Source organism: Trachemys scripta, chromosome 7 (genome assembly GCF_013100865.1).
Source record: "Trachemys scripta elegans isolate TJP31775 chromosome 7, CAS_Tse_1.0, whole genome shotgun sequence".
NCBI lineage: Eukaryota > Metazoa > Chordata > Testudines > Emydidae > Trachemys > Trachemys scripta.
The window spans coordinates 8,852-36,351 of record NC_048304.1 but is presented as its reverse complement, the minus strand read 5'-3'; the positions used below and the strand labels follow the sequence as shown (position 1 = coordinate 36,351).

Genomic DNA, 27,500 nt, shown 5'->3' with positions numbered 1-27,500 from the left:
AGGGGGCAAATATAGGTTGGCAAAGACACGGTTAAATATAGGATTTCCTAATATTTCAGTGACTTTGCAACCTAAATAACTTTTTAATTATAGCTTTTGTGTATATATAATTATATACACATATACACACACACTATATATATATATAAATATATAAAAATAAAATGTGTGTGTGTGTGTATATTTTTATATATATATAAAAATAAAATGTGTGTGTGTGTGTGTGTGTGTGTGTGTGTGTGTGTATGTATGTATATAGATATATAAAAAAAAACACACACAGGGCTATTAAAATCCTTCCAAGTCTAAATAAAGCTCTAATACCTATCCTATAAACTCCAAATGAAGTTACTAATTTAACCAGATTTCATCTTGAAACTTGAGCATACTATGCATTTCTGATGCCTCAGCTTTTACAACTGTCTCCTAGATCCTCTCCATTCCACTAAAACTGTCCCCAATAAAGTAATTGTAATCACTGCCTGTGACCCAAGAACTTCTTAATGCCAATTGACAAGGAGATGCAGAGGGGTTACAAGCCTCACATGGGTCTACTGTATACATTTTAGTTCACCAGAGAGAGTATCATGTGAGGTCTGTGTCACTCTGGTCATCAAAATCATTGTAAAATGTATATACAAATACCAGGTAAGGAGTTATGTATGCATACTGAACATATGTTCTTTAAAAGTCTGTAGGTACTGGTCACCAGCAAAGGTGAAAACTGGTTTTCTGTCAGATGATAGATGTTCATTCATCTATCTGTTCACAAGTAAACAGAGTATTGCTTCATTCAGAATGGGCTTCTTACCACCAGTCTGAGCTGAATGCAGATAAAGGATTGTGAGGCCTTCAGAGAAAAAAAAAAAATCTAACAGGAAGAGAAAAGCAGGAGGGGGGAAACCCTATCTGGTGGGCACACTTCAAAAGTTTTCTTAACTAGGGTTACCATATCTAATAAATAAAAAAAGAGGACCCTCCACGGGCCCTGGCCCCGCCCATTTCCCCACCCCTAGCCCCGCCCCAACTCCACCCCTTCCCCACCCTAACTCCGCCCCCTCCTCCTTCCCACTCCCAGCCACGGGGAAAGGGCTGCCCCAGCGCTACCGGCTTCACGGTTTGCCGGACAGCCCCCAGACATTGTGCCCCCGGCCGGCGCTTCCCCAGCACAGCTGGAGCCCGGGAGGGGAAGCACCCAGCCGGGGGTGTAGGGTCTGGAGGCTGCCTGGCAAACCGTGAAGCCGGTAGCGCTCGGGCTTTGGGCAGCCCCCGTGCCTCCAGGCCCTGCGCCCCCAGCTGGGCACTTCCCCTCCCGGGCTCCGGCGGCGCAGGGTCCGGAGGCACGGGGGCTGCCTGAAGCCGGTAGCGCTCGGGCAGCCCGGCTCTTAAACAGAGCCGAAGAGGAGCAGAGCCTCCAGCCGCGGTGGCTCTGCTCCTCCCCGACTCTTCGCTACCGGCTTTGGGCAGCCCCCGTGCCTCCAGACCCTGCGCCCCCAGCCGGGCACTTCCCCTCCCGGACATGTTCGGCTTTTTGGCAATTCCCCCCGGACGGGGGTTTGACTGCCGAAAAGCCAGACATGTCCGGGAAAAAGAGGACGTATGGTAACCCTATCTTAACTATATTTGGGGGCAGAGAAGATTCCCAAGCACCCTTCACTGAGAAAGTATAAAAATGAATAAGGGGTCTCAGCTAGCCTAGGTTGAAAACACTGAAGAGAACTATGGGTGAGATAAAACTCTGTTAGCCTGGGATATGTTTATAATGAAAACAAGAATAAGTTTATTGTCAAAGATTCTAGTAATAGTGAGTAAGAATATTGGGAACAAATGGTTACATATGAGACAAAATTTTAACACTTTCTAGAGACTAAATTTAACAGGTTAACTTCCTGTTTGCAGTGTTGTTGTAGCTGTATGGGTATGAGATATGAGAGAGAGAAAGTAGGGGAGCTAATATCTTTTATTGGACCAACTTCTGTTGGTGGAAGTTACAGGCTTTTGAGCTACACAGAGATCTTCAGGGAGATAGATACTTCCCTCCTATATGGGAGGGAACCGTTTCCTCCTTGGCTTGGTCAAAGACTGTAAAGCATAATATTAATGGGTATCCATAGCTCCTTATGTTGTGTTAATGCAGACAATTTACAACAAAATTAATCACAAGCGTGTCATTAGCTTCCAGAAAATACCTTACTTGATACACTTTTATAATACAGTAATATTGTATACAAGCAGTTGATTCAATTGCCTTTCATTTAGGATTCAGCCCCACAGTCTTTATAGACCAGAAAACCCTTGCAATGTATTCTTTTAAAAGTAAAACTCAGACCAAGCTACTCTCTCCTGCTGCAGGTTAGATGCCATGCTGTCTCCTCCCCCACTTGTTAGCTTGATATCTTTGTTTACCTAATTTGTAATTAGACTTTCTTTGTCTCTGCCTGATGACTGGGCTGGACAGAGAAGCAAATACATATTGCTTTGTCTAAGGCAGCCTGTGTTTATGCATTGCTTGCCAAACACATTTTAAGAATATAATTCTAGCACATATTTATAATTGTTTGTACATCCCTGGGCATGCACCATGCAAGAATACTAATGAGTGAGTTATTAATTTTCCAATGATATATTTACATGACAACTTTTAGATACACATTATAAGCATAGTGAGTTGGGGTACATTGAATTGGTCACTCCTTACCTGATACCAGTGAGTTCTTTCCCCTCTGGCACTGGGATGCTCTTAGGGTTGTAATTCCCCCATCAAATAAAGAGATGGAGAAGTGGAGCTGGGTTACATATGAACAAGGAGAAAGCTACAGAGATACCCACTTCCCTTGTCAGAGGATGGAGGGAAATGGAGGAAAGTGTGGAAAGCCTCCAACAGTATCTCCCCCCCGTCAAGATACTTCATTGATACCCTACGTTTTACCACATCAATTCACATTCTTTGGGTTGTCCTTTAAGAATCTTCACAGCTATACTTCTGTCTTCTTATATTTCCTCTTTTATGCACTATGCTTTGCGATTCAAGTCTCCTTGATGCTCCCTTTGTCTTCTTCTCCATCCCCAACCCCACTAATCCCACGTCCCAGCAGCCAAGGCTGTGTAAAGGAGGACAGAAAGCCCCTTCCCAGCAGCCAGGGCAGAGAGGAGGATAAGAGGGAAAATAGGTTGAGCAGTGTCCATCTATGTGCCGGCAGATAGGAAAAGAGAGCAAACTTTGTCTTTAAATTGCCATGACATATTTCCAGCCCAAGTGATACAAATACTTTTAGATCTGGCAATTGACCTCCATCAGCACAAGCATAGACAAGCATCACACGAACAACCACAGCCTACAAAAATAAAGAAATACTACTCTTTACACAGATAAAGCAACTCTGTGGTTTTAGCATTATTAAGATTTATACATCTGTGTAATGGGGTGCAAAGATATGATCAGTAAATCAGAAGTTAACTTTCACCCAACTTCCCCTTCTCTTTACACAGGGGCTGAGAAGGGAAGACTATAAATATGGCTTGCTTGGGAGGCAGAGGCAAGAGAATACCTTCAAAAAGGGAGGGTTCCACCCCCAGGGCTAGAAAGACTTTGCTGAACCTCTTACCTGGGGAGTTTTATTGTTAACTTTCTGATTATATTACATTATTTTACTTTTTTTTTGCGGGGGTGGGAGGGGTTGTTACAAGCATTAATCCTTGAGGTAGAGACTTGGCTGACTATAAGTGTTTTTTCTCCTGTGTCATTCTATAATCTTGCAGTCCCTTTCATGCAGACTGTTAAAACACTTTAGTGGGTGTAGAGTTTCTCACATAAGGGCCTCCAGCTTCATATGTTGCCGTTTCCTCTCTGGAACCCAACATTTTCATATGATTCTACCAAACAAACAATAAGACTGTATCAAAAAACACTAACGTCAGAAAAAGTCAGAGTTAAGATTGTCTGCACAATCTTAATTCTGCCCTCTTGTGTATACACATTATGACACAGTTTCTCAATTAATATCCTATAATTGTGATTACCCAATAGATTTGCAACCAGGAGTGCAGGTCTCATTTGAACAAATCTATGCTATGTCAGAACCCAAAGCACTGAACCTCTGTCTCTGCCTAGATTACCAAACCTTGAATCAAATCACAATCAGGAATCAATACTGCTGCCCTTAATTCCCAAGTTGCTAGATCACGTGGGGGCTGCCTGAACATTTACAAAGCTAGGCCTTCAGGGGCCTACAGCCTCATGTGTATTACAGTGGGAAATGAATGGAAAACAGCATTTAGGCTCTGTTATGGCCACTTCAAGTATTTAGTAATGCCATTTGGTCTAACAAACGCTTGGGGCATTTTCTAACATTTCTTCAGTAATGTGTTACAGGATATATTAAACAAATATGCTGTAGTCTCTCTCGACAATATATTAATTTTTTCTGACAACTTAGAGCAGCATAATTTCCATGTCATAACATCTTAGAAAGACTATGTCAATATGGCCTTCATGCTAAATTAGAAAAATTTGCTTTTAATCAAACCACTATAGGAGTTCCTGAGTTTTATCCTGTCTCCTGAAGAAATCAAGATGAATCCTTGCAAGGTACAGGTGTTTGCACTTGGGTCGTGCCTCAAAATGTACATGACCTGCAATGCTCTTTTTAGGCTTTTCCAACTTTTATCATCAGTTCATCCCAAACATCTCAAAGCAAATCACACCTCTCACAGCCCTACTCCAGAAGAATATTCAGTTCCATTGGCCTCATGAGGTCCAAACCGCTTTCAAACAATTAAGGCTAGCCTTTACTACTGCTCCTATACTGGTTCACCCAGACACCATGCAGTTGTTTGTTGTAGAAGCAGACACCTCCAGTATGGTGATTGAAGCAGTACTCTCACAAAGACAGGGGGCAGAGCAGAAACTCAACCTTGCAGAAAAGAAATGTGAAATCCTGGACAAAGCACTTCTAGTAATCAAAAAAGCCTTCAAAGAATGGCATCATCCCCTCGAGGGGGTGTCTTTTTCATGGTTCAAATTCATTATCTCCTACCATCCTGGCAAAGACTTAGAAATGGCAAAGCTGCTACCTTATCCCAAAAGGGAGAATATTACACCAATCAAAAGGGTCTGAGCCAGGAAATATCTCACATACTTAAACCCCATAATTTTCTGAATGCTGCCACCCCACAGGATTTATTTTCTATAATCCATTCTGCCTCTGCTTTGAGAATACCTTCTGATGAGTTAGCCACACTAAACAAAGAACCACATGACACTCAGGAGAGAGTCATGTTTCTGAAGGGTCATACCTACGTTCCCCTTGGTCCCCTACATGTGGAGGCACTACAAGTGTGCCCTGACTTTCTGCTAGTGGTACATCTGGGGCACCTTAAAATCCCACGTTTGGTATCCTGTTTCTTCTGGTGGCTCCAAATATATTCTACAACATAGTTGTTTGTTGCTTCCTGCAACATGTGCACTCCTGCCAAGACACCACATGGTAAACCCCAACAAGGGCTTCAGCAACTATTGCATTAGATTTTATTATAGAACTGCCAGGGTCCAGTGGGTTTACAATCATCCTCAGAGTTGCAGACCACCCTACAAAAATGGCCCATTTTGTTCCCTGTATCCAAAGAAACAGTCCAGCTATGGATAACCCATGTTTGTCCATATCCATGGTCTCCTAAATAACGTTATCTCTGATTGAGGGATGCAATTCATCTTTTGGTTCTGGTGGGAGGCACTGCAAATTCTGGGGATCCATATATGCCTCTCCTCTGCATAACATCCTCAGACCAATGGTCAAACAGAGTAAGTAAACAAAATCTTGGAACAGTATCTATGATGCTACACCAACTACCATTTGGATGATTGGTCCTCACTATTACCATACGCAGAACATGCTTCCACAGGTCAGAGCCCTTTCTTCGCAAACTACAAGTTCCACCCAAAATTACCTGTATCCTCATCCAATCCAGCACCATCAGATTGGATTCAACAGATCCATCAGACTCAGGAGAGACTGAAGGGCCATCTTGAAAAAACACAACTGGATTATAAAAGGCATGCAGACCAGCACAGTCAACCAAGTCCCCCTTATTCAGTATGGGATAAGGTATAGCTCTCAACAAAACATCTTTGTACAGACAGACCTTCCTGCAAACTAGATTCCTAGTTCCTGGGTCCCTATCGAATCTGATGACAAATCAACCCAGTCACCTTTGAGCTCCACCTGCCTCAACGCTCAGGATCCATCTGCTTTTCCATGTTTCAATGCGAAAACATATACAGAAAACCCCTTCCCTCAGTGGGAGCAACCACTTCCTCCGATGGTATGCGTGCAAGGCCATGAAGAGTACATCATTGATGATGTCCTCGATTCCAAGTTTAAGTAGGACAAACTCTGGTACCTATTCAACTGGGAAGGGTATGGCCCAAAGGCGCGTACGTGGGAACTGGCAGAAAACATTCATGCCTCTACTCAAGGTGTTCCACAAAAACCACGGAGAAACCCGGTCCAGCACCCCCCCAGGATACCCCTAAGGGAGAGGGTACTGTCATGACCCCATGGGTCTTGAACCTGGGTCTGCTGGGTTCCCAGTTGGCTGTCAGCTCCCTGCTCCCACCCAGCAGCTCACTACTAACTGATTGAGCAAAGAGATGATGAAACCTGAAGCTACATTGGGAGACTCCTCTGGGTCTTGATTGTAGGAACACCAGGACCTCTGACTGGATTTAAATAGGAAGCCCTGACCAAAGAGAGGCTCAGGAAGTTGTCTCCACAACTGGGCTCTACCTGGCTGCTATATCAGACCCTCCTTCTCACCTCACTCCTGAATCCTGTTTCCCTCCTTTGCTCTTTGTTCCTGCTTTCCTGATCTGTTCCTGGTTCCTTACCTCTGGTCTCCAACTCTGGCTCCAACCCTTGGTTTGATTCCCCAAATCTGATTCTGGCTCTGACCCTGATTCCAATCCTTGACCTGATGCCCAACTCCAACTTCTGCTCCAACCACTAGAGCTGGCCACCTACATCCTGGCCCCAACAAGTGCATGTAAATGCCATGATCTTCAATTACTTATCTAGACATCTCCAGAACACGAGACACTTCCAGAAAACTGTTTCACACACCTTAGGACAGTGGTTCTCAAACTTTTGTACTGGTGACCCCTTTCACATAGCAAGCCTCTGAGTGCTACCCCCCTAATAAATTAAAAACACTTTTTTATATATTTAACACCATTATAAATACTGGAGGAAAAGCGGGATTTGGGGTGGAGGCTGACAGCTCGCGACCTCCCAGGTAATAATCTGGCAACCCCCTGAGGGCCCCCAACCCCCAGTTTGAGAACCCCTACCTTAGGAGGTCCACTAGAGCAACATTTCTCTAATGTGGCCGCCAGGGGCTTTTTGTACAGCCACGACAGCCTCCTGGGTGGTGATGGGTGGGGGGCAAAGCATCAGCCCCTCCCACTTCCTCCTTTTTGCTCCTGAATACGCTGCCCTGCACTGCCTCTGGAGAGAGGTGGGGCACAATGCTGCAGGAGCAAGGTGAGTTCTTGACCCACATCGGGGGGAGCAGGTTTGAGCAGCAGGCTCCAGCGGTGGGACCTAAGGAACCTGGCTGTGTGGCCCCGGGCTCTGACCGTGGGGCAGCGGGTGCTGACCCCCCTGGCTCTGGCTACGCAGCCCTGGCCTCCAGCTCTAGGCTGAGTGCAGCCCAGAATTAAGCTACTTCACAGATCTTGCCTTAACTGTCTATCCCACTAATTTGTTGATTAAGGAGATAGGTAGTAAACAATTTCACAACATAAAAGACGATTAACTATCAGACCATTAAGAGTGTGTGTGTGTGAATGCATTCACTGAGGAGGAAAATGTGTACAGTGACAAGGATAGGGTCAGTACTGCAGCAGCATCCAGTATGATGCCACATGGTACACATGGAGAAAATAGGGATGTAAAAGTTAAAATACTTACTCAGCAGACACTTTGGTCTTAATGGATGAGACATAAACTTGGAAATCATGAGACTGGTTCTGATATCAACTTCCTGTGAAACCCTCTATGAGTCACTCTCTCAGAGCCTCTACTTCACCACTTGTACAATGGGGATAACAACAAACTATATCTTAGCCTTGACCTAGACTAGGGTGAACAGATGACAGAGGTCAAATATTGGGATGCGGGGGGGGAACGGAGCAAAAAAAAAAAAAAACACAAGCAGGCAGCGCAGCAAAACAAAATAAAAAAAACTGCCGGAGCACAGGAAAAACTGAGAACCCACCGGCAGCTCCACACCCCGCCCCCACACCAGCTTGCCTCTGCTCCGTCTCCACCTCCCCCCTCGGGGAGGGAGGGGGGCAGCACGCAGAGGGACCTGCCAGGGGGCCAGGTGAGTCCCAGGCAGTGCTAGCCTTACCTGGAGCGGCTCCCAGGGAGCATCCAGCAGGCCGGTCCTGTCCCTCTGGCTCCTAAGGTTGGTCGGGTCGGGGGGGGGGGGTGGGGAGGGGGTCGCTGCCGGCACCTACAAGCCCCCCCGCCTCTGCAGCACACAGTGGAGACCTCCTCGCCGTCTCTGTGCGTGCCTGGGGAGTAGGGCCGCAGCACTCTGCAGGCTGCTGCTGGCCGGCCGGCAGGCAAGCAGGTGCTGGGAGTTCAGCTGAGCTGCCTCAGGGCCCAGGAAGAAGAGGTGAGCAGCGCAGGCAGTGCCGGCTTGCGTCCTCCACCAGACGGTCCCCCGATATCGGGACAAAGTGCGTCCCGACCTATGTAAGGTCAGGACGCGGGACAAGTCCCCTAAAATCGGGACTGTCCCAATAAAATCGGGACGTCTGGTCACCCTAACCTAGACAGTGGTGACAGCTTTAGCCCTATGTAATGTATGCAGTCACATGAGGCCCTGTTCTTCCAGGGGTCTCATAACACACTGACCTGACCCATCAGCTAGAGTGCTATTCTTGATTCTTTCTCTTGTCCTTTCGAACTCTGGTGCCAGAATTAGTGGAAGTCCTTCTCACATCATTGCTTGGAAAGCTGCATGTCAGCTCCACCTAGTGGCATTCCGATCCAAGTAGAAGTGCCACTTATTTTTGAGTCTGCACAGCCTTTAATAAGGTTAAGGAGTTCTGCAATCAGACAGGCGGCAGCAGGTGTGGTTATCCTGGACACCCAGGTGGGAACGGACAACATCGTAAGTGGGGAGGAAGATGCATGGGGCCATGCAGATATTATTTTACCTAGAGCCAGTCCTGTCAAGCAGATTAGCTGCTCATGAACTAAATTTTGCCTTTAAAAATGTATTCAATTCTAGACTTTCTTATTGAATTCCAGTTTTACAGGGAACACTGTCCCAACTACCCCTGCCTCCTTAGGCAGACAATTTATTCTCAATGTTCACTTAATCTTGGGTTTTCTTCCACAGCTTTACCAGCATATTCCAACCCTAACCTATACGATCCATTTCTCTAATGTGTAGTGTACCAAATTCATCCCAAGTCAATGGCACTAGAGATTAATTTAGGTTTCAGTTTTAGAAACAGGATTGGCTATTTGCAATAATGATCAGTAGAGGTAAAAACAAGGGACCCACTGTCCCCAAGCTCCAACTCTTGGCATATCCCTTACCTGCAGCAATCTGTGTTCCAGGGTAGCCAGTTCTAAGTACTGGGTGTCTTCCCGGGATACTCGATCCAAACGATCGCGAACTTCCTTCAGTTTGATTTGATGGGCTTCTATGCTCTCACGAGCTTCTCGTACGATCCCTCGAGCTACCATAAACACTTTTTCAGCCTGAAAAGAGGGAATGCAAACAAGTTCCTGTTTATCACTGAGTAGGTCTAAATTGCTGACTTCATGGATGTGAATTTGGAGAAGGGAGATTTCTCAGTTAATAAAGTCCAGAAGACAAGCTACTAGGCTTGATCACATTCATAATATTAATTCATTCCTCAGTTCATTTTCAGCAAAGATATATAGTTCTTTTTCCAAAGTTCAGTGAAGGAATCTCCTTTCTACTGGCAAACTGAGTACTGTATCTGCAGTCTTTGTGACCCAGAGACCTCGGTGTCAACTAGCAGGGGGTACAGGGATGAATAAGGTTTACAGTAGGGCTGTCACATGATTTAAAAAATTAATTGCACGAATACAATACAGTGCTCACTTTATTTTTTATTATAAATATTTGCACTGTAAAAATAAAAGAAATAGCATTTTTCAAGTTTCAGAGTAGCAGCCATGTTAGTCTGTATCTGCAAAAAGAACAGGAGTACTTGTGGCACCTTAGAGACTAACAAATTTATTTGAGCATAAACTTTCGTGGGCTACAGCCCACTTCTTCGGATGCATAGAATGGAACATATATAGCGGAGATATATATACACATAGAGAGAGCATGAAAAGGTGGGAGTTGTCTTACCAACTCTGAGAGGCCAATTAAGTAAGAGAAAGAACACTTGAAGTGATAATCAAGATAGCCCAGTACAGACAGTTTGTAAGAAGTGTGAGAATACTTACATAGGGAGATAGATTCAATGTTTGTAATGGCTCAGCGATTCCCAGTCTCTCTTCAAGCCTAAGTTGATTGTATCTACTTTGCATATCAATTCAAGTTCAGCAATTTCCGTTGGAGTCTGTTTTTGAAGCTTTTCTGTTGCAAAATTGCCACCCTCAGGTCTGTAACTGAGTGACCAGACAGGTTAAAGTGTTCTCCTACTGGTTTTTGAATGTTATGATTCCTGATGTCAGATTTGTGTCCATTAATTCTTTTGCGTAGAGACTGTCCGGTTTGGCCAATGTACATGGCAGAGGGGCATTGCTGGCACATGATGGCATATATCACATTATGATATATGCCATCATGTGCCAGCAGTGCCCCTCTGCCGTGTACATTGGCAAAACCACAGTCTCCACGCAAAAGAATTAATGGACACAAATCTGACATCAGGAATCATAACAAAAATAACTGCATTCAAAAATAAAACAATGTAAAACTTTAGAGCCTACAAGTCCACTCAGTTCTACTTCTTGTTCATCCAATTGCTCAGACAAACAAGTTTGTTTACATTTGCAGGAGATAATGCTGCCCGCTTCTTGTTCACAAAGTCACCTGAAAGTGAGAACAGGTGTTTGCATGGCACTGTTGTGTGACGAAGTGTTCATAATGTTTTCTCTGAATACTGTGTGTGTGCCTCAGTTTCCCCTATGCAGTTCTTAAGTATCTAGGTGGTGGGAGAAGGGGGTGTGATTGTTGCAGAGCCCTAGAGGGCAGATGTGATGCTGGCTGGACAGAAAATGGCCAACACTCTGTCTCCTGGCAACTAATGACCTGGGCCCCTCCTCTCCAAAGGTGCCAGCTGAAGGTGTTGGAGAACAAAGAGATCAGGTGATTTCCTGGCTCGGGAAAGAGACAAAGTCCAAAGGAGGAGGGGCTGGAGAGTATTTCAGTTTGGGGCTGGCTGGGGACGTGGAGTGAGTGCAGACGTGGGTGTCTGGCTCACTGCCCCCCAAAAATGGACCCAGCTGAGGGGTCCTGTTCTCTGTACCTACAAGCTCTGTTTTAGACTGTGTTCCTGTCATCTAATAAACCTCTGTTTTACTGGCTGGCTAAGCATCATGTCTGACTGCAAAGTTGGGGTGCAGGACCCTCTGGCTTCCCCAGGACCCCGCCTGGGCAGACTCGCTGTGGGAAGTGCACAGAGGGGCAGAGGATGCTGAATGCTCCACGGTCAGACCCAGGAAGGTGAAGCCGTGTGAGCTTCTTGCCCTGAAGACAGTCTGCTCACAGAGAGGAGACTTCACCAGAGTCCTGACTGGCTTTGTAGGGAGCAGTTCCAGAGCATCGCCTGGGGACTCCATGACATGTTGTAGCTAGCGTTGCGAGATATTTACGTGCCAGATGCGCTAAAGATTCATATGTCCCTTCATGCTTCAATCACCATTCCAGAGGACATGCGTCCATATTGATGACGTGTTTTGCTCGATAATGATCCAAAGCAGTGCAGACCGACGCATGTTCATTTTCATTATCTGAATCAGATGCCACCAGCAGAAGGTTGATTTTCAATTTTGGTGGTTCAGGTTCTGTAGTTTCCGCATCAGTGTGTTGCTCTTTTAAGACTTCTGAAAGCATGCGCCACACCCCCTCCCTCTCAGATTTTGGAAGGCACTTCAGACTCTTAAATCTTTGGTCGAGTGCTGTAGCTATCTTTAGAAATCTCACATTGGTACCCTCTTTGCGTGTTGCCATATCTGCAGTGAAAAGTGTTCTTAAAATGAACAACATGCTGGGTCATCATCCGAGACTGCTATAACATGAAATATATGGTAGAATGCGGGTAAAACATAGAGGCAGGAGACATATATTTTCCCCAAAGGAGTTCAGTCACAAATTTAATTAACGCATTATTTTTTTAACAAGAGTCATCAGCATGGAAGCATATCCTCTGGAATGGTAGCCAAAGCATGCAGGGCCATACGAATGTTTAGCATATCTGGCACGTAAATACCTTGCAATGCCGGTTACAAAAGTCCCATGCAAACGTCTGTTCTCGCTTTCAAGTGACATTGTTAATAAGAAGTAGGCAGCATTATCTCCTGTAAATGTAAATAAACTTGTTTCTCTTGGCAATTGGCTGCACAAGAAGTAGGACTGAATGGACTTGTAGGCTCTAAAGTTTTACATTGTTTTGTTTTTGAGTGCAGTTATGTAACAAACAAACCAAAACAAAAAAAATCTACATTTGTAAGTTGCACTTTCCCGATAAAGAGATTGCACTATGGTACTTGTAGGAGGTGAACTGAAAAATACTATTTCTTTTATCATTTTTACAGTGCAAATATTTGTAATAAAAATAATATAAAGTGTACACTTTGTATTCTGTATTGTAAGTGAAATAAATATATTTGAAAATGTAGAAAAACATCCAAAATAGTTAATAAATTTCAATTGATATTCTATTGTTTAAAAGTGTGATTAAAACTGCGATTAATTTTTTTAATTGTAATTATTTTTTTTGAGTTAATCACTTGAGTCCTAGCTCACAGGAATCCCCTAGATCTGGTATCTACATAGTAGCTCAAAGAGGGTCATGTGAGGTCTTTACTGAAAGCCTGTGTCACACTCGTCTTCATAATAATTGTGAAAGTACTGATAACATGTAAGGAGTTACATGTATATACTGAAAACTATGCTCTTAAGGTCTATGTCTTTGGTCTGGTCACCAGAAGGTGAGAAAACAGGTTTCTTCAGGCAAGAGACGTTTATCTATATGTCTGATTACATGGAAATTGAGTATTGGTTCACAATGGGCATCCATTTACATTCTGAGAGGGAATTTACAGAAGAAATAAACCAGCAGGGGGAAAAGTCCTGTTTACAAGTGAAGACCATGGATTTTTGAACTAGTATAACTGTAACTATAGGTACAGAGCTACACTCTGAATATTTTGCTGAGGTGACAAGCTGAGAGCATGGCAGCCTATCTGGCTGAAAAACGCTGGTGGGCATTAGTAGGTTCTAGAATGAGTGTTATGATTTTATTTTATATATAATCCTTTATTTCCAATACTTCTATCTACTTGTTATTATTTGAATCTTTGCTCAGCATTAAATAAACTTCTTGTTGTCATTAAAAACGTATTTAAGGACTGTGTATTGAGCAGAGTGGTGATCCTGAGGTGAAACTAGTAAGTTGGTGTGTACTATTCTTTTGGAAGTAGGTATCTGTTAATTCTGGAAGCATCCAGTGGAACAGAGGCTGGGCACTCCAGAGGGATACGTGGAAGACTCAGGGTTTGGAGTGTACCTATCATTAACCTGTAAAGAAACAGCAGGGCCTGAGGAGCCCTGGAAGGCAGTGTTTGTGTAACCACAGGCTGGTGATATTGGGGAACTGAACCACAGCAAGGATAGACAAGACTTCCTCATGCTAAAGGCAGGTGTTGGTGAGAAGCCTCCCAACCCTGGGTGCCCCAGAGAAGTGTAACAGTTTTCCTTTATATTTCAAAGCTAGAACTTATGTTTTAACAAGACAACGGATCACTTCTAGCCTTCCACATTGTCTCTGTATGTTAACAATGCAAAGTATTACCTCTGTCACTTTTCCTTGAGCATCTCGAACTTCATTAAGACCAACAAACTCTTCATATCTATCCCACCAACTTTTGACTGTTGTAGAGATTCTTTTGAGCGAGTTTCTTCCCAAAACTTTCCCTACTTCTGTCATCCGATGAAAAAGTGTCATGGCCATTTCCACTGCAGTCTTAGTCTCAGGCCTCTTAGGTACTGGTGAGCAGTAAGTCCTCAGTACATGTAAATTCATTCTTTGGCTCCTCGGTATAAACGAATGGCGATATTGCATGCCATACCACACTGAGGATATGGTACCATTACACCTCATGAGATCTAAATCTTGAATCCAATCACTGATTAACACCACTGCAAGGATAAAGAAGCAAAGAAGAGTCACCAAATGAAAAGGAAATGAATACATACCTCTTAAATCTAACTTACATAAGGCTGTAAAAAGATTCAGATGTGCTTGTTAAAAATCAATAAATTAACACTAATGATGGCTCCATAACCATTACTTACCTAGGCTGCACTAGGATACTTTCCATGGTTTTCATCAAAATGTTTATGTATGGCAGTTCTGCCATATATTCTTGCCTTTCTGCTATTCATAAATATTGCCGTGATGCCTCCCGATTACTAATTCACTCAAGGGACCTTGAGTAGTGGACTTTTGCAGAACTGGAAGCAATAGCAACTGCCACAAAGAAGCATAGCACTCAAACACAGAAGTAATTTACCTATGGATCTGTTTACTATACACTTCCACACTTGAGCTTAGCACTATTCCATTCCTGCTATTGATCCTGGGAGGAGGTGAGGGGAAGCAGAGGGAAAAAGGGAAAGACAAAAAAAGATCAGTGAAGGGGGGGGGGGGGGAAAGACACCTTCCCCCAAGAGAAATTAAATACTGGGGTGGGGAAAGACAAATACACAAGGGGCAGAGGTAAAACAGTGGGAGTGCCAAATTTAGTATTCAACATAATTTTTCCACATGTGAGTATCTGGAAAACTAAAATCTAGACATGAACCACCAAGATCATCAAAGTAGCTAGTAATGGCTCCACAGAAAGGGTTGCTTTCTGAAATAGGCTAGAAAGGTGTATACATTGTTCCCCACTCCCCCTTCAAAAGTAGATACCCTATTAGTGTGAAATTTCAGTATTAATTTCTATGCCTTTTGAATTTTTGTTTGGCTTCACTTTACAATTTTTAATTGGAAATCTTTTAAATTGGACTTTGGCTGAAATTTATCAATAGCCATTTTAGTTTTCATTGTTGACAGAAATCTTACAAAAACATTGACTCTCTACAGAAAACTTGGTAGCAAGTTGGGTCCCAAGTAGATCTGATGCAACAGGTAGTTAAATAGGATTTAGGATTCCTTTTAGCTGATTGATGAGGCTGGGTGTGTATAGATAAAACCTTCTCAATCAGAAGCTGCACTTTTTTTTTTTTGGTCAGATTTTATCCTACAATGGAGAAGCAGTCATGTAGAACTGCTTAACAATAAAACATTCTCATCAGCAGCTGCACTTCCATCCACCACAGGACTGCCCCCGGTTAAGCTTTTTTTTTTTTTTTAAACCCTAGGAAATTAATACAAGCTTTTTGCATGGGACTGCTGATAAACTGCCAGACAAACACACCTTGTTTAATTAACTTAGAATTAAGATTTTTTCAAATATATTTCCTCACACCAGTGCAAACACTAACTAGAGGGTCACAAGTTTCATTGCTCAAGTAGACTGTGCTCTGTGTTATCCAGTTTAAGTGAAAACAGAGGGCTGGACTGGCTCAAGTGGAGGCAAGGGCTCACCTGTCCATCCACTGTATTGTGATGCAAAATAACCACTGAAGGCAGTGAGTTCAATGAATGTAGAAGACACCTTGCTACACCTGTGGAAAGCTGATCACCCGTTCATTATAACGAAGGCTAAGATTTTGTCATGGTTATTTTTAGTAAAAGTCGTGGACAGGTCACAGGCAATAAACAAAAATTTATGGAGCCCATGACCTGTCCATGACCTTTACTAAAAATAAGCGTACAAGCTGTGTGACAGGGGCACACAGCCCCAGCTGCAGCCCCCGCCACAAGCCGTGGGGCAGGGGAGTATAGCCCCAGCTCCAGCTGCTGACAGCCTAAGCTGAAGAAATCACAAAGGTCCGGTAAAGTCACGGAATCCATGACTGCCATGACCTCCGTGACCAAATCGTAGCCTTAACTATAACCAAACCATTGGCCAAGAATTCTGTACACAGAATTCTGTACACATACTACAGGGTATACTCTAGCAATCCGCTGTTCTTTAACCAAAGTTAGAGTACATAGTTCAGGAGGCTGTGGGCAGGATCCATGTTACTTTCAGCAGAAAAAAATATTTAATTGCATTTCTATACTTTCTATGTCAGTTACAAGTGTCATCAGTTACAACAGCCCCTATAAATCTCTCATCACAATTGTCACATTCATTCCATGTTAGAGATTTTTGATGCTTATCAAAGAGAGAACAATCATCATCTTGATTACGTCTGTCTACTTCAGGGTGGATTTGATTTAAAATCATGATTTAAATCATTAGTCAGGAAGACTCGATTTAATCATGTATTTCTACATAAAAATGCATTCTTGTTGGTTGTTATAACCTTAATACATATTCTTCACAACTCAGAGATAGATGTAGGTTTCATTTTTAGAAGGTACACACTATACATTTTTAAAGAGATTTATTTTGAAAAATTTTCAGATTAGTTTTACAGCTATATCAGAAAATGAATGATTGTTTGGTTATTTCATTTACCAAAGGTAATTGAAGCAGATATTTATGAAGTCATTGGGAGGTGAAGTCATTGGGAGGTGAACTACCTCCAATTCAACAGGTTAATCATTAATATTTGGAGGATTTCTTGCCATGCTGTATTAGGAGGAGAACATCACCACATAGACATTTAAATTGTTTTATTTAACTAAAAGAACAACAACATTATGTATTCTGGATGTTTTTCTTCAACAGTAAACATATAATATTTTAACAGAACAAGCATATGAATTTTTGAATTTAGTTAAACATTCAAGTTTTTTAAAATCAGGTTTGTTTTTTGTTAAAATTGTTTTTACCTAAAATAGTTAAATGAAATATTTAAAAAAACAACAACAAAAATTAAAGGGACTGGGTCAGCCAGATCAACTTAAAATATTGGCTTCTGCAGCTAACTCAGTTGTCTTCACCTTCATTTTCCTGTTTGTTCATAATCTGGAAAAGAAAAACAAGCTTTCCTGCTTTTTCAGGTCCCAAACGATTTCTCAATTTGGAATGAATTAGTCCAAGGAAGAAAATATTCTTTCTACACCAGCAGAAGAAGCTACTGCTGTTAAAAGTGAGATTATCACTTCAACAGTCTCTGAAACCAAGTGCTTAAGTGATGTCCACCAGTTCACTGGTGTGACTTGCTTTAAAACATCATCAGCAAACATATATTTCTTGAATGGTTCACCCTTAGCTCTGAAGTTTATTATAGTTGGCATTATGGAGGGATGATTCAAGGTTTTTAAGGTCAGGCTTGACAAAGCCCTGGCTGGGATGATTTAGTTGGGAATTGGTCCTACTTTGAGCAGGGGGTTGGACTAGATGACCTCCTGAGGTCCCTTCCAACCCTGATATTCTATGATTCTATGGATGGCCACGTCATAGCCAACTCTCTTTTTTCAGCAGTTAAGGTTTGACCCTGGTACCGAGTATTGAGAATATTTGCAAGAAAATGAGCTAGAGATAGTGCTTGTCCCATTCATTTTTTAATGCTTGTAATTTAACTCCATCATTGCATATTTCTCTTTTTAAGATCTCACTTAGTTCCTTCCAAATTTCAACAGCATCAGCAATAAAACAGCTATTTCCCTGCATTTTGTTCAAGGCCACAGAAACAGGCTTCAGGGTACTTAGCATGCGTTCAACATTTCTCTTAAACCCAATGTGGAGAACTTTGGCTGTGACCGTGCCATCTATTTTTTCACAATTTTGTTCACAAACTGTCATCAGATTAGGCCAGTTCTTGATACAGTGCTCAAAAAAAGCCCACTACTGAGTTCCATCACACATCTTGTGGGAGTGTTAGCTTGGTTCCTCCCCCTTTTTTCAGAGCAGCTGCTGCAAAGTGGTTGTTATGAAAGTATTTTGCAATTTCAGTATTAGCCTTTATTTCTGGAACACTGAAGTCTTTGGCTAGGAGGTGCATCAAATGAGAACTGCAACTGTATGTTATTCGCTTGGAACTCTCTTCACTCTCTTCTAAATTTCTTCTCATCTTGGATACATTCGCTGCATTGTCTATGACCAAGCTGCGTACTAGATATTTGAATTTTTTTCAGTTTGTTATAGCTTTTACTGCTACTTCTTTTAAGTATTCTGTTGTGTGTGCATTTTCTGATGTATCAATTGTTTCTGTAAGGAAGACATTCCCTTCTTCTGTTGTCACACAAGCACATACAACAGGATCATTGTGGTCACTGCTCCGCCCATCAAGACTCAGGTTAACAATTTCACCCTCTAGACCTTTTGCACACTGCTCAATTTCTCTTTCATACACTTTATCCAGCAATTTGCCTGCAACATCTGCTCCGTTGGGTGGACTGTATCCTGCTCTTAATGACTGAACCATGTTAATGAAGTGTGGGTTCTCAACCACGTGGAAAGGAAAGTTTGTTGCATAAACAAACTGGGCATTTTTTTCATCAATTACCTCTTTTTGTAATCTGATGGTTCTTATCACAAACTTATCTATGGTTGTTTCTGGATGAGGGAGACCTTTTTTCTTTTTGCTACAGGTGATATACTGTGGCTATGTGACATACATGATGTGACTGAAACACTATCATTGGCAGATAACTCTGAAACTATAAAAAATGATGGTGATCTTGAAGCTGGATAGTCTTCAGAATACTGTATGTTGAGGATGGATTCTCCTAAACAAAAGAAGTCAATGCAGCTCATTTAGTATTCCTCACTGCAGTCACTGATACTCAGTACTACTTTAAAGGTGAAATTGTAAAAGGAAGATCTGCCTATTTCAGCTGTTTATTTTTTTTATCACAACTGCATCTAAAATGATAGTACCATAGAGTAATAGCTGTATTTTTTGCTCAAACATGAGAATTCAAGAATAGTCCAGAAGGAAGACAGGCAGTCCTTAAGAAAGAAGTAAGAAATAAAAAAGTTTATCAACCTGAAGATCCTGCATGTTCAGACATGTTCCTTTCATCATCTTCAACAGAGATTCCACCTGAGAAGAAACACTTCTCATGATGTTGTTTCATTCGGGCAACCAGGCCTTGCATTTCTTTGTTGCCCTGTTTGCATTTTGCACACATGCCTGTCTTACGCACAGGTAGAATAACTTCATTAAAATATTCCCAAACTGGGTCTCTTTTACAGCCTGCTGCCATTATAGGTTTTCCCTTCTAGTGAGAGAATAGTATGGAAGATGTCAAATCAATGAAGGCTACACTCAGAAAGACCTCAAGACTTCTGGAATATGCTGCTCAAACAGTTACACTTTTGTTTCTACTGCCTGTCCCTCTCTTCTCACATTTATCTCCAGACTTCTTCTCCTTATCCAGATCTATTCCGGACCCAACAATCTTCTATTCATTGAACTTTTTGAAACTTTGCACTTTAGAGAGAGGTAAGGGATTGACTCTGTGTACACAAATTTGCAGAGGGACAATAGAGTTGAGGTCTGTTATTTCTCACCACGACATATTATTTATTTATCTAAAAACATTTTTGCTGTTAACAAGCACGTTATCTCTGGAGACACAAATCCACAGTTTGAGAACTGCAAAACTAAGCATCTCTGATGGTATCTTCTAGACTGAGTCCCATTGGGTAGATAGAAAGATTAACCTAAATAATCTATACAAAAGCCCCTGGAGCCCCATAAAATTGGGTCCCTAATCCATGCACTATTGGAACTCATTTACAAAACTTTTCTTAAGCATTACATGAATATATTGTCTCATAGTATAGAATTAGAATTTATAATCCCTATTCCGTGATGAGATATCTTTGAGCTATAATGTATCTTAATTAAAACCATTTTAGATAGGTTTTTTCCCTCAAAAACCATTATAAAAAAAATATGATTTTTATCCACCGTGGTCTGCTTGCAATTGGAATTAAGGCTTTAGCCCACTTTTCATCGTATAGTAATTTAACCGACGTTCTCTCTGCAATGCCAATCTCTTTTCACATCCGGGCAAAGTTTCCATAGCATGGTTGATTGTGTTATACACATTAGCTTGCAGATGCCTTTTGTACTCAGGAGTTTCACATTGACCGTGTTTAGATTGTCACTTAGCCATTGCAGATGCAAATTGTTTGTTATTGGCATTACATAGGTAGTAAACTGTAAAAATTTAAAAACAACTTAGTATACCCAAATAGGAGACAAATATAGATGGGTATTTATTTTAATCTCACTCAAGGAGTACTGAATAACCCAAACGTTTAAAGTAGGAGTATTTTCTGTTCTTTTTACACACAGCCTCCCTCATGCCAAGGTTTCTGTGTGTTCCCTGTTTCCCCCACTCCTCTGTAAGCGGGATCTCCATTCTAACCTCTCCCAAAACAGTCCTCCATTCTCTCCCCCTCACCATGCCAGGGGCTGTGTGTGCCCCCCATTTTCTCCTCCCTCTATCCCAGGATCTCCCATTCTCCCCCCAAATGCCAGGAGCTCTGTGTGTGCATATACAGGCAGACAGGGAAATGCTACAGAGGTGAGTGTAGCCTGTTAATTCATCCAGCTGCTCCCAGGAGTTGGCCACCAAAGGAGTCAGGGAGAGACTAATTCAGAGAAGTGGCCTCGCAGTTCGTAACCACCGGAGGCAGTAGGTCAAGATGGCATTTTACATGGCAGGAGACAGTCAAGGATGTGCGGCTGTGGCTTCAAGAAAGAAGAGGACAGGGAGGAACTCCACACAGCTAGAAGTTTCCAATTGATACCAGGTCCTCAGTGTAGAAATTATGGAAGATACCTCTTTAGATACAAATAGTCCAAGGGAATTCAGAGATGCACAGGACATCTCTGTGGATGGCAGCTCAGCCCAACCTGTAAGAAAAATCAAGCTTGTCCACAAAGATTTCTCCAACCGTCCAAGGAAGACGGATGATCCTGGCTAGGGATTCGGTACTCTAAGACCGGATAGGTTTTTGAGTTGATAGGAAGGGATCCATTGGCACTAATGACACTGTGTCATGGACTATTTCACAGATAATAGATTACTTCAGGGAACTTGAAAGCGTGCTGAAGAAGAAAAATGTCCAAGTGATCTTCTCTCGGATAATTCCTGTCCCATGAGCAAAGGAAGACAGAAGATTCTGGACGTGAACCTCTGGCTAGGTAAGTGGGGTAAGGTAGAGTGTTTTGGTTTTATCAAACATTGGTCCACCTTCTACAGGGAAAGGAGGCTGTAGAATTTGGATAGCCTTCACCTCAGTAGATGGTGATCCATTCTTCTCAGTCTGGCTAAACTAATAACAAGAGATGGCCTTGTCTTTCTTGAGTGCTTCTTTAGCACTTGGATCGTCCAGTGGCCCCACTGACTGTTTGGAAGGCTTCCTGCTTCTGATGTACTTAAGAGTTTATGCTCTTTTCTATGTTCATCACTAGGATTTGACTTCCAATTTTGAAAGGATGCTTTTTTGCTTCTGTGACACTCTATACCTCGGGGGAGCACCCTGTAACCTCCATATTCATCATTTGTATATAATTGTGATATTTCATATAAACCATGCTGTGTAAGGTATCATGGGAAAGGTTATGATCTGCTGAAAGCCATTGTTCTATCTAAATATGTACATCATTGGTACATATGAAGTTATGAGATTGTGTTGTATGGTTATCACTAAAATATGCTGTGAGTTGGAGATCAACCAGATATTAGCCAAGGCGAGTGTTGAACAAGAAAGGATCTTGAGTGGTGCAAGATGGTACATCCCTGTAGTATAAGGCTGGCAGCTGGGGGGATTTGGCTGGTGCCTTTCTCTGTGTAATTTGTGAATGGCTCTGGGAGCATTCATGCAATCTGGCTGGATGGAGTTGTACTGAGTGATAACAGCACCTGGAGGGATTTGCTGTTTGTCACCAGTAATGCATTGTGAGTGACAACTCAGATTGGTGAGTTAAGGGGGCAGAGTGGTCCCAGAGTCCCAGGGTGCACCCCGGGCATCCCATCACAGCTTCTAACTGACTCTTTTACTCTGCTGTGTAGCCATGGTGGCATTTTGTGGTTCTCTTACTGTTTTTTTTTTTTTTTTGGTGTATATATTTAGTTTGAGACTCTGTTATGGTGTTTTTAAATAGTCTCCGTGCAGTTTGCAAGTACTTCACCGTTGTGATGGTTCCTTTTCATTTCCATTTAACTCACTCACTTTTTTTTTTTGGTGTGTTCCCCTTTTTGAAGTTAAATGCTACTGTGGTAGGTTTCTTAGGCATTCTTCCCCAAGCAGTTCAGCTATAGTCACCCCCTGGACCAGATGCTATGCTAAACTTAGGACTACATTAAAAACTGCCTCTCCTATTATGGTATCCAAGACAGGCTGCTCCAAGTGTACCCAGTCAACATGAGGATAGTTGAAATCCTGCATTATTGCATTTCCTGCATTTGCAGCCACTCTAATCTCCCTGAGCATTTCACAATCATCATCCTGGTCAGGTGGTCCATAGTATACTCCTACTGCAATACTATGATTGTTCAAGCATGTATTTTCTATCCATAGAGATTTTAGGGTACAATTTGATTCATTTAAGATTTTTACTGTATTTGAATCTATGCTTTCTTTCACATACAGTGCCACTCCCTCACCAGTGCACCCTACTCTGTCATTCCTACATATTTTGTACCCTGGGACAGTAAAAGCTTTTTTATCTGACACTTCACCAACTGGCAACCTCTATAAACTGGCATTTCTGATCTGCACTGAAAGTCCGGTTTATAGTGTGGTTGGTGCGGGGCCGGCAGGAGGCTGGGGTGTGGGAGGGGCTGCGGGGCGTGCTCTGGGAGGGAGTTTGGGTCCGGGAGGGGGCTTGGGGCAGGGGGTTGGGGCACAGGAAGGGCTTGGGGTGCTGGATGAGGGGGGGCACTCACTTCCAGCGGCTCCCTGTCCCTGCTGCTCCTGGTGGAGGTGCGGCCAGGCGGCTCTGCAGGCACTCTGTCACTGTCCCCCCCTCCCTGAGCGCTGACGCCACAGTTCCCCGCCCATTGGCCGGGAACCGCAGCCAATGGCAGCTGCAGGGGGTGGCATCTGCAGATGGAGGCAGCGTACCTGCTTGCAGAGCTGCCTGGCCGTGCCTCCTCCAGGAGCAGCAGAGACGGAGAGCTGCCGGAGGTTAGCACCCCCCCTTCCCGGACCCAAACTCCCTCCCACGCAGCCCCTCCCACGCACAAGTCCACCCCAAACCCCTCCCTCTGAGTTAACCGGCATTTTTAATTTACCAGAACTCCTCGTTCCCCAGCATGCCAGTTAAAAAAGCTTTTACTGTATTACCATGTCCCATTGATTATCCTCATTCTCCCAAGATGCTCATAGACTCATAGACTTTAAGGTCAGAAGGGACCATTATGATCATCTAGTCTGACCTCCCGCATGATGCAGGCCACAAAAGCTGTCCCAACCCCTTTCCCTTGACTCTGCTGTTGAAGTCCCCAAATCCTGTGGTTTAAAGACTTCAAGTAGCAGAGAATCCTCCAGCTAGCGACCCCCGCCCCATGCTGCGGAGGAAGGCGAAATACCTCCAGGGCCTCTGCCAATCTATCCTGGAGGAAAATTCCTTCCCGACCCCAAATATGGCAATCAGTAGAACCCCGAGCATGTAGGCAAGATTCTCCAGCCAGCCCCTCATTGGCCACTGATACTATTTACCAGCGATGGCACGCTGTTTATTTGACTAAAATCACGTTATCCCATTAAAGCATTCCCTCCATAAACTTATCTAGCTTTATCTTAAAGCCAGACAGGTCCTTCTCCCCCACCGTTTCCCTCGGAAGGCTGTTCCAATATTTCACCCCTCTGACGGTTAGAAACCTTCGTCTAATTTCAAGCCTAAACTTCCCTACGGCCAGTTTATATCCATTCGTTCTCGTGTCCACATTAGTACTGAGCTGAAATAATTCCTCTTTATTATCACTACTCTCATTTCACCCATCTTCGTCAGAGGTGAAAGTAAGCCAGTCCAATCTGGTACGGCGTACTGGCAAGAGCCAGTAGCCGGACTTGGGCTGGGATTTAAAGGGCTCGGGGCTCCCCGCAGTGACAGGAGCTCCGGGCCCTTTAAATCCCGGCCCCAGCCCGGCAAGACTCGAGGTTCTCCGCAGCCGTGGGAGTTCTGAGCCTGGAGCTCCGCGGCGCCCGGCGCCCCGGGCCCTTTAATTTGCCCCTAAGCCCTGGGGGCTCCCAGCCACCTCTGCAGCTGGGAGCCCTGGGTTGATTTAAAGGCCCTGGGGCTCCCAGCCACAGCCGGTGCCTCAGGGCTTTTAAATCTTGAGAGGCCCCGCCTCTTCCGGATGGGACCTCACCCCTGATCTTCATATTTACACTTCTAGCACTTGTACATAAGCACTTGTACATGTTGCAATATTCAGTTGCTCATCTTCACATGTTATGTCAAATAGGGCTTGTTTAGATTTTACAAAAACCTAATATAAATTAATATTCAATCCATTTTCAACTTTGAAACCTTAAAAACTACTGTGCCAGAAGGAGTCAAAAGACTGGGCTCACCTCAAAAAAGAATTCAAAGAAAGGCAATTATTGATATTTATACAATTTCTAAACTAAGAGATTTACATGTAAATCTCCATGGAATTCATGACAAACTAGTCTGAACTCAAATCTCAGGGGGTAGCCGTGTTAGTCTGTATCTACAAAAACAACAAGGAGTCTGGTGGCACCTTACAGTAGAGTGACCAGACAGCAAGTGTGAAAAATCAGGATGGGGGTGGGGGATAATAGGAGCCTACATAAGAAAAAGACCCCAAAATCAGGACTGTCCCTATAAAATCGGGGCATCTGGTCACCCTACCTTAGAGACTAACAGATCTGTTAGTCTCTAAGGTGCCACCAGACTCCTTGTTGTTTTTGTAGTCTGAACTCTTGCATAATGCAGACCATTGAAATTAATCTCATAAGCACTTCCCCCCAATACTCCCTCTACCCCCTCCGTGCCTCCCCCCAATACTCCCTCTACGCCCCCCGGCTCACCCCTCCCTCCAATTCTCCCCGCGCGTTCCACCCATCTCCCTGCAACCCCTTGTCGGTACCTGCCCGGCTCCCCTTCTCCGCGCGTGCCGCGGTTCCACACCCTTGGCTCGCCTAGCTCGGGCACGCGCAGTGCTCACCACTCTCGGGTGAACTCGGAAGCGGGCACCTGAAACCGTATGGTGGCCGCATAACGTCAGGCGGAAGTGATAAGCCGACGGGCTTGTACTTCCGGGCTAGCGCTGTGCTTGTGAGGGTGCTGAGTCCTGAGCCACGCTATGTCGGGCAGAGACGGTAACGGGGTCTCTAGAAAGCTAGTGTCCCCTTTTCTCCTGCCGGCCCTTAGGGTTCGCTTTAATGCGGCTAAAGGCTGAGCCCGTCCCATGTCCCGGATCGGCCCTAGAGGAAACAGAGACTTGCTGGGCTTTGTGTTCCCGCCGTCCCTTCGTGCGTGGCTCTGGAGTGGGTGCCGCTCGCGCTCCCCCCCCTTTCCCTTTCTCCCCGTGAGGGCTCCGGGGCGCGCGCCGCTCTCCTCCCGCAAAGGGTCCGGGGGTGGGGGGCTCGCATGCGAACACCCGGCTCTGCGCCTCACTGTTTCCTTTTCCTTTGGTGTAGGTGGTAAGAAGAAACCTCTGAAGCAACCGAAGAAACAGGCAAAGGACATGGACGAGGTGGGAGTCACTGCTGAGCTCTTCCCTTCGTGGGCGGGCTGAGGGTCTGGCTACCGGGAGGGGACTTTGCTCACCTTGGAATAGGGTTGGGGGAGCAGTGGCACCTGTAACTGGGTTTTGTGGAGATAAACTTGACTGGTAAAGTGGTCATAGTGAGGCTGTGGTCTAATGCAGGGGTTCTCACAACAAAACTTTTGGTGGCCTCAGAGTGCAGCCACCAACTCTTATTGGTGGCCAGTCTGACAAATTTTCCTGAAATGCTTGGGGCAGGGGGTTGGGGTGCAGGAGGAGCTTGGGGTGCCAGATGCGGGGTGCTCACCTCCAGCAGCTCCCTGCAAGCATGAGAATGGTCCGACCCTGTATGGCCTAAGGGCCATCTAGCCCAGTATCTTCTGGCATTGGCCAATGCAAGGTGCCCCAGAGGGAATGAACAGAACAGGTCATCATCAAGTGATGAATCCTGTGTTTCCCATTTCCAGCTTCTCTTGTCCAGAAGCTAGGGACACCATCCCAGGTCCTCCTGGCTAATAGCTATTGATGGACCTCTTCTCTGTGAACTTATCTAGTTCTTTTTTGAACCCTGTTATAGTCTTGGCCTACACAACATCCTCTGGCAAGGAGTTCTACAGGTTGATTGTGCATTGTCTGAAAAAACACTTCCTTTTGTTTGTTTTAAACCTACTGCCTATTAATTTTATTTGGTGACCCCTAGTTCGTGTTTATGAGAAGGAGTAAATAACACTTCCCTATTTACTTTTTCCACACCAGTTATGAGTTTATAGACTATCATATTCCCTCTCAGTCGTCTCTTTTCCAAGCTGAAAAGTCCCAGTCTTATTAATCTCTCCTCATATGGCAGACACTCCATACCCCTAATCATTTTTGTTGCCCTTTTCTAAATATTTTCCAATTCCAATATATCTTTTTTGAGATGGGGCGACCACATCTGCATGGAATATTCAAGATGTGGGTGTAACATGGATTTACATAGAGGCAATATGATATTTTCTGTCTTCTTATCTGTCCCTTTCTTAATGATGCCCAACGTTCTGTTTGCTTTATTGACTACAGCTGCCCATTGAGTAGATGTTTTCAGAGAACTATCCACAATGACTCCAAGATCTTTCTTGAATGGTAACAGCTAATTGACCTCATCATTTTATATGTATAGTTGGGATTATGTTTTCCAATGTGCATTACTTTTCATTTACCAACATTGAATTTCATCTGCCATTTTGTTGCCCAGTCACCCAGTTTTGAGAGATCCTTCTGTAGCTCTTCACAGTCTGCCTGGGACTTAACTGTCTTGAGTAGTTTTTGTATCATCTGCATATTTTGCCGTGTCACTGTTTACCCCTTTTTCCAGATCATTTATGAATATATTGACTAGGACTGGTCCCAGTACAGACCACTGGGGGGCACCACTATTTACCTCTCTCCATTCTGAAAACTGCTACCCTTTGTTTCCTATCTTTTAACCAGATTGCAGTCCATGAGAGGACCTTCCCTCTTATCCCAT

At 43.8% G+C, this 27,500-nt stretch overlaps 1 protein-coding gene and 1 long non-coding RNA gene across 2 annotated transcripts in view; one reads left to right on the top strand and one right to left on the bottom strand.

The window, feature by feature from the left end:
• CCDC51 (coiled-coil domain containing 51) overlaps positions 1–25,506 on the bottom strand; it is a 30,255-nt gene extending 4,749 nt beyond the window's left edge. Inside the window, exons 1-3 of the mRNA XM_034777140.1 lie at positions 25,373–25,506; positions 14,078–14,424; positions 9,615–9,779 (exon numbers count right to left, since the gene is read on the bottom strand). Coding sequence (XP_034633031.1) covers positions 9,615–9,779; positions 14,078–14,386 — 474 coding nt within the window. The 5' untranslated portion in view covers positions 14,387–14,424; positions 25,373–25,506. The remainder of the gene's footprint in view (positions 1–9,614; positions 9,780–14,077; positions 14,425–25,372) is intronic.
• Positions 25,449–25,982, top strand: LOC117880721. The gene is made up of 2 exons (XR_004646602.1): positions 25,449–25,604; positions 25,926–25,982. It is a non-coding gene; the product is annotated as an uncharacterized LOC117880721 (long non-coding RNA).
• The last annotated feature ends 1,518 nt before the right edge of the window (positions 25,983–27,500 follow it).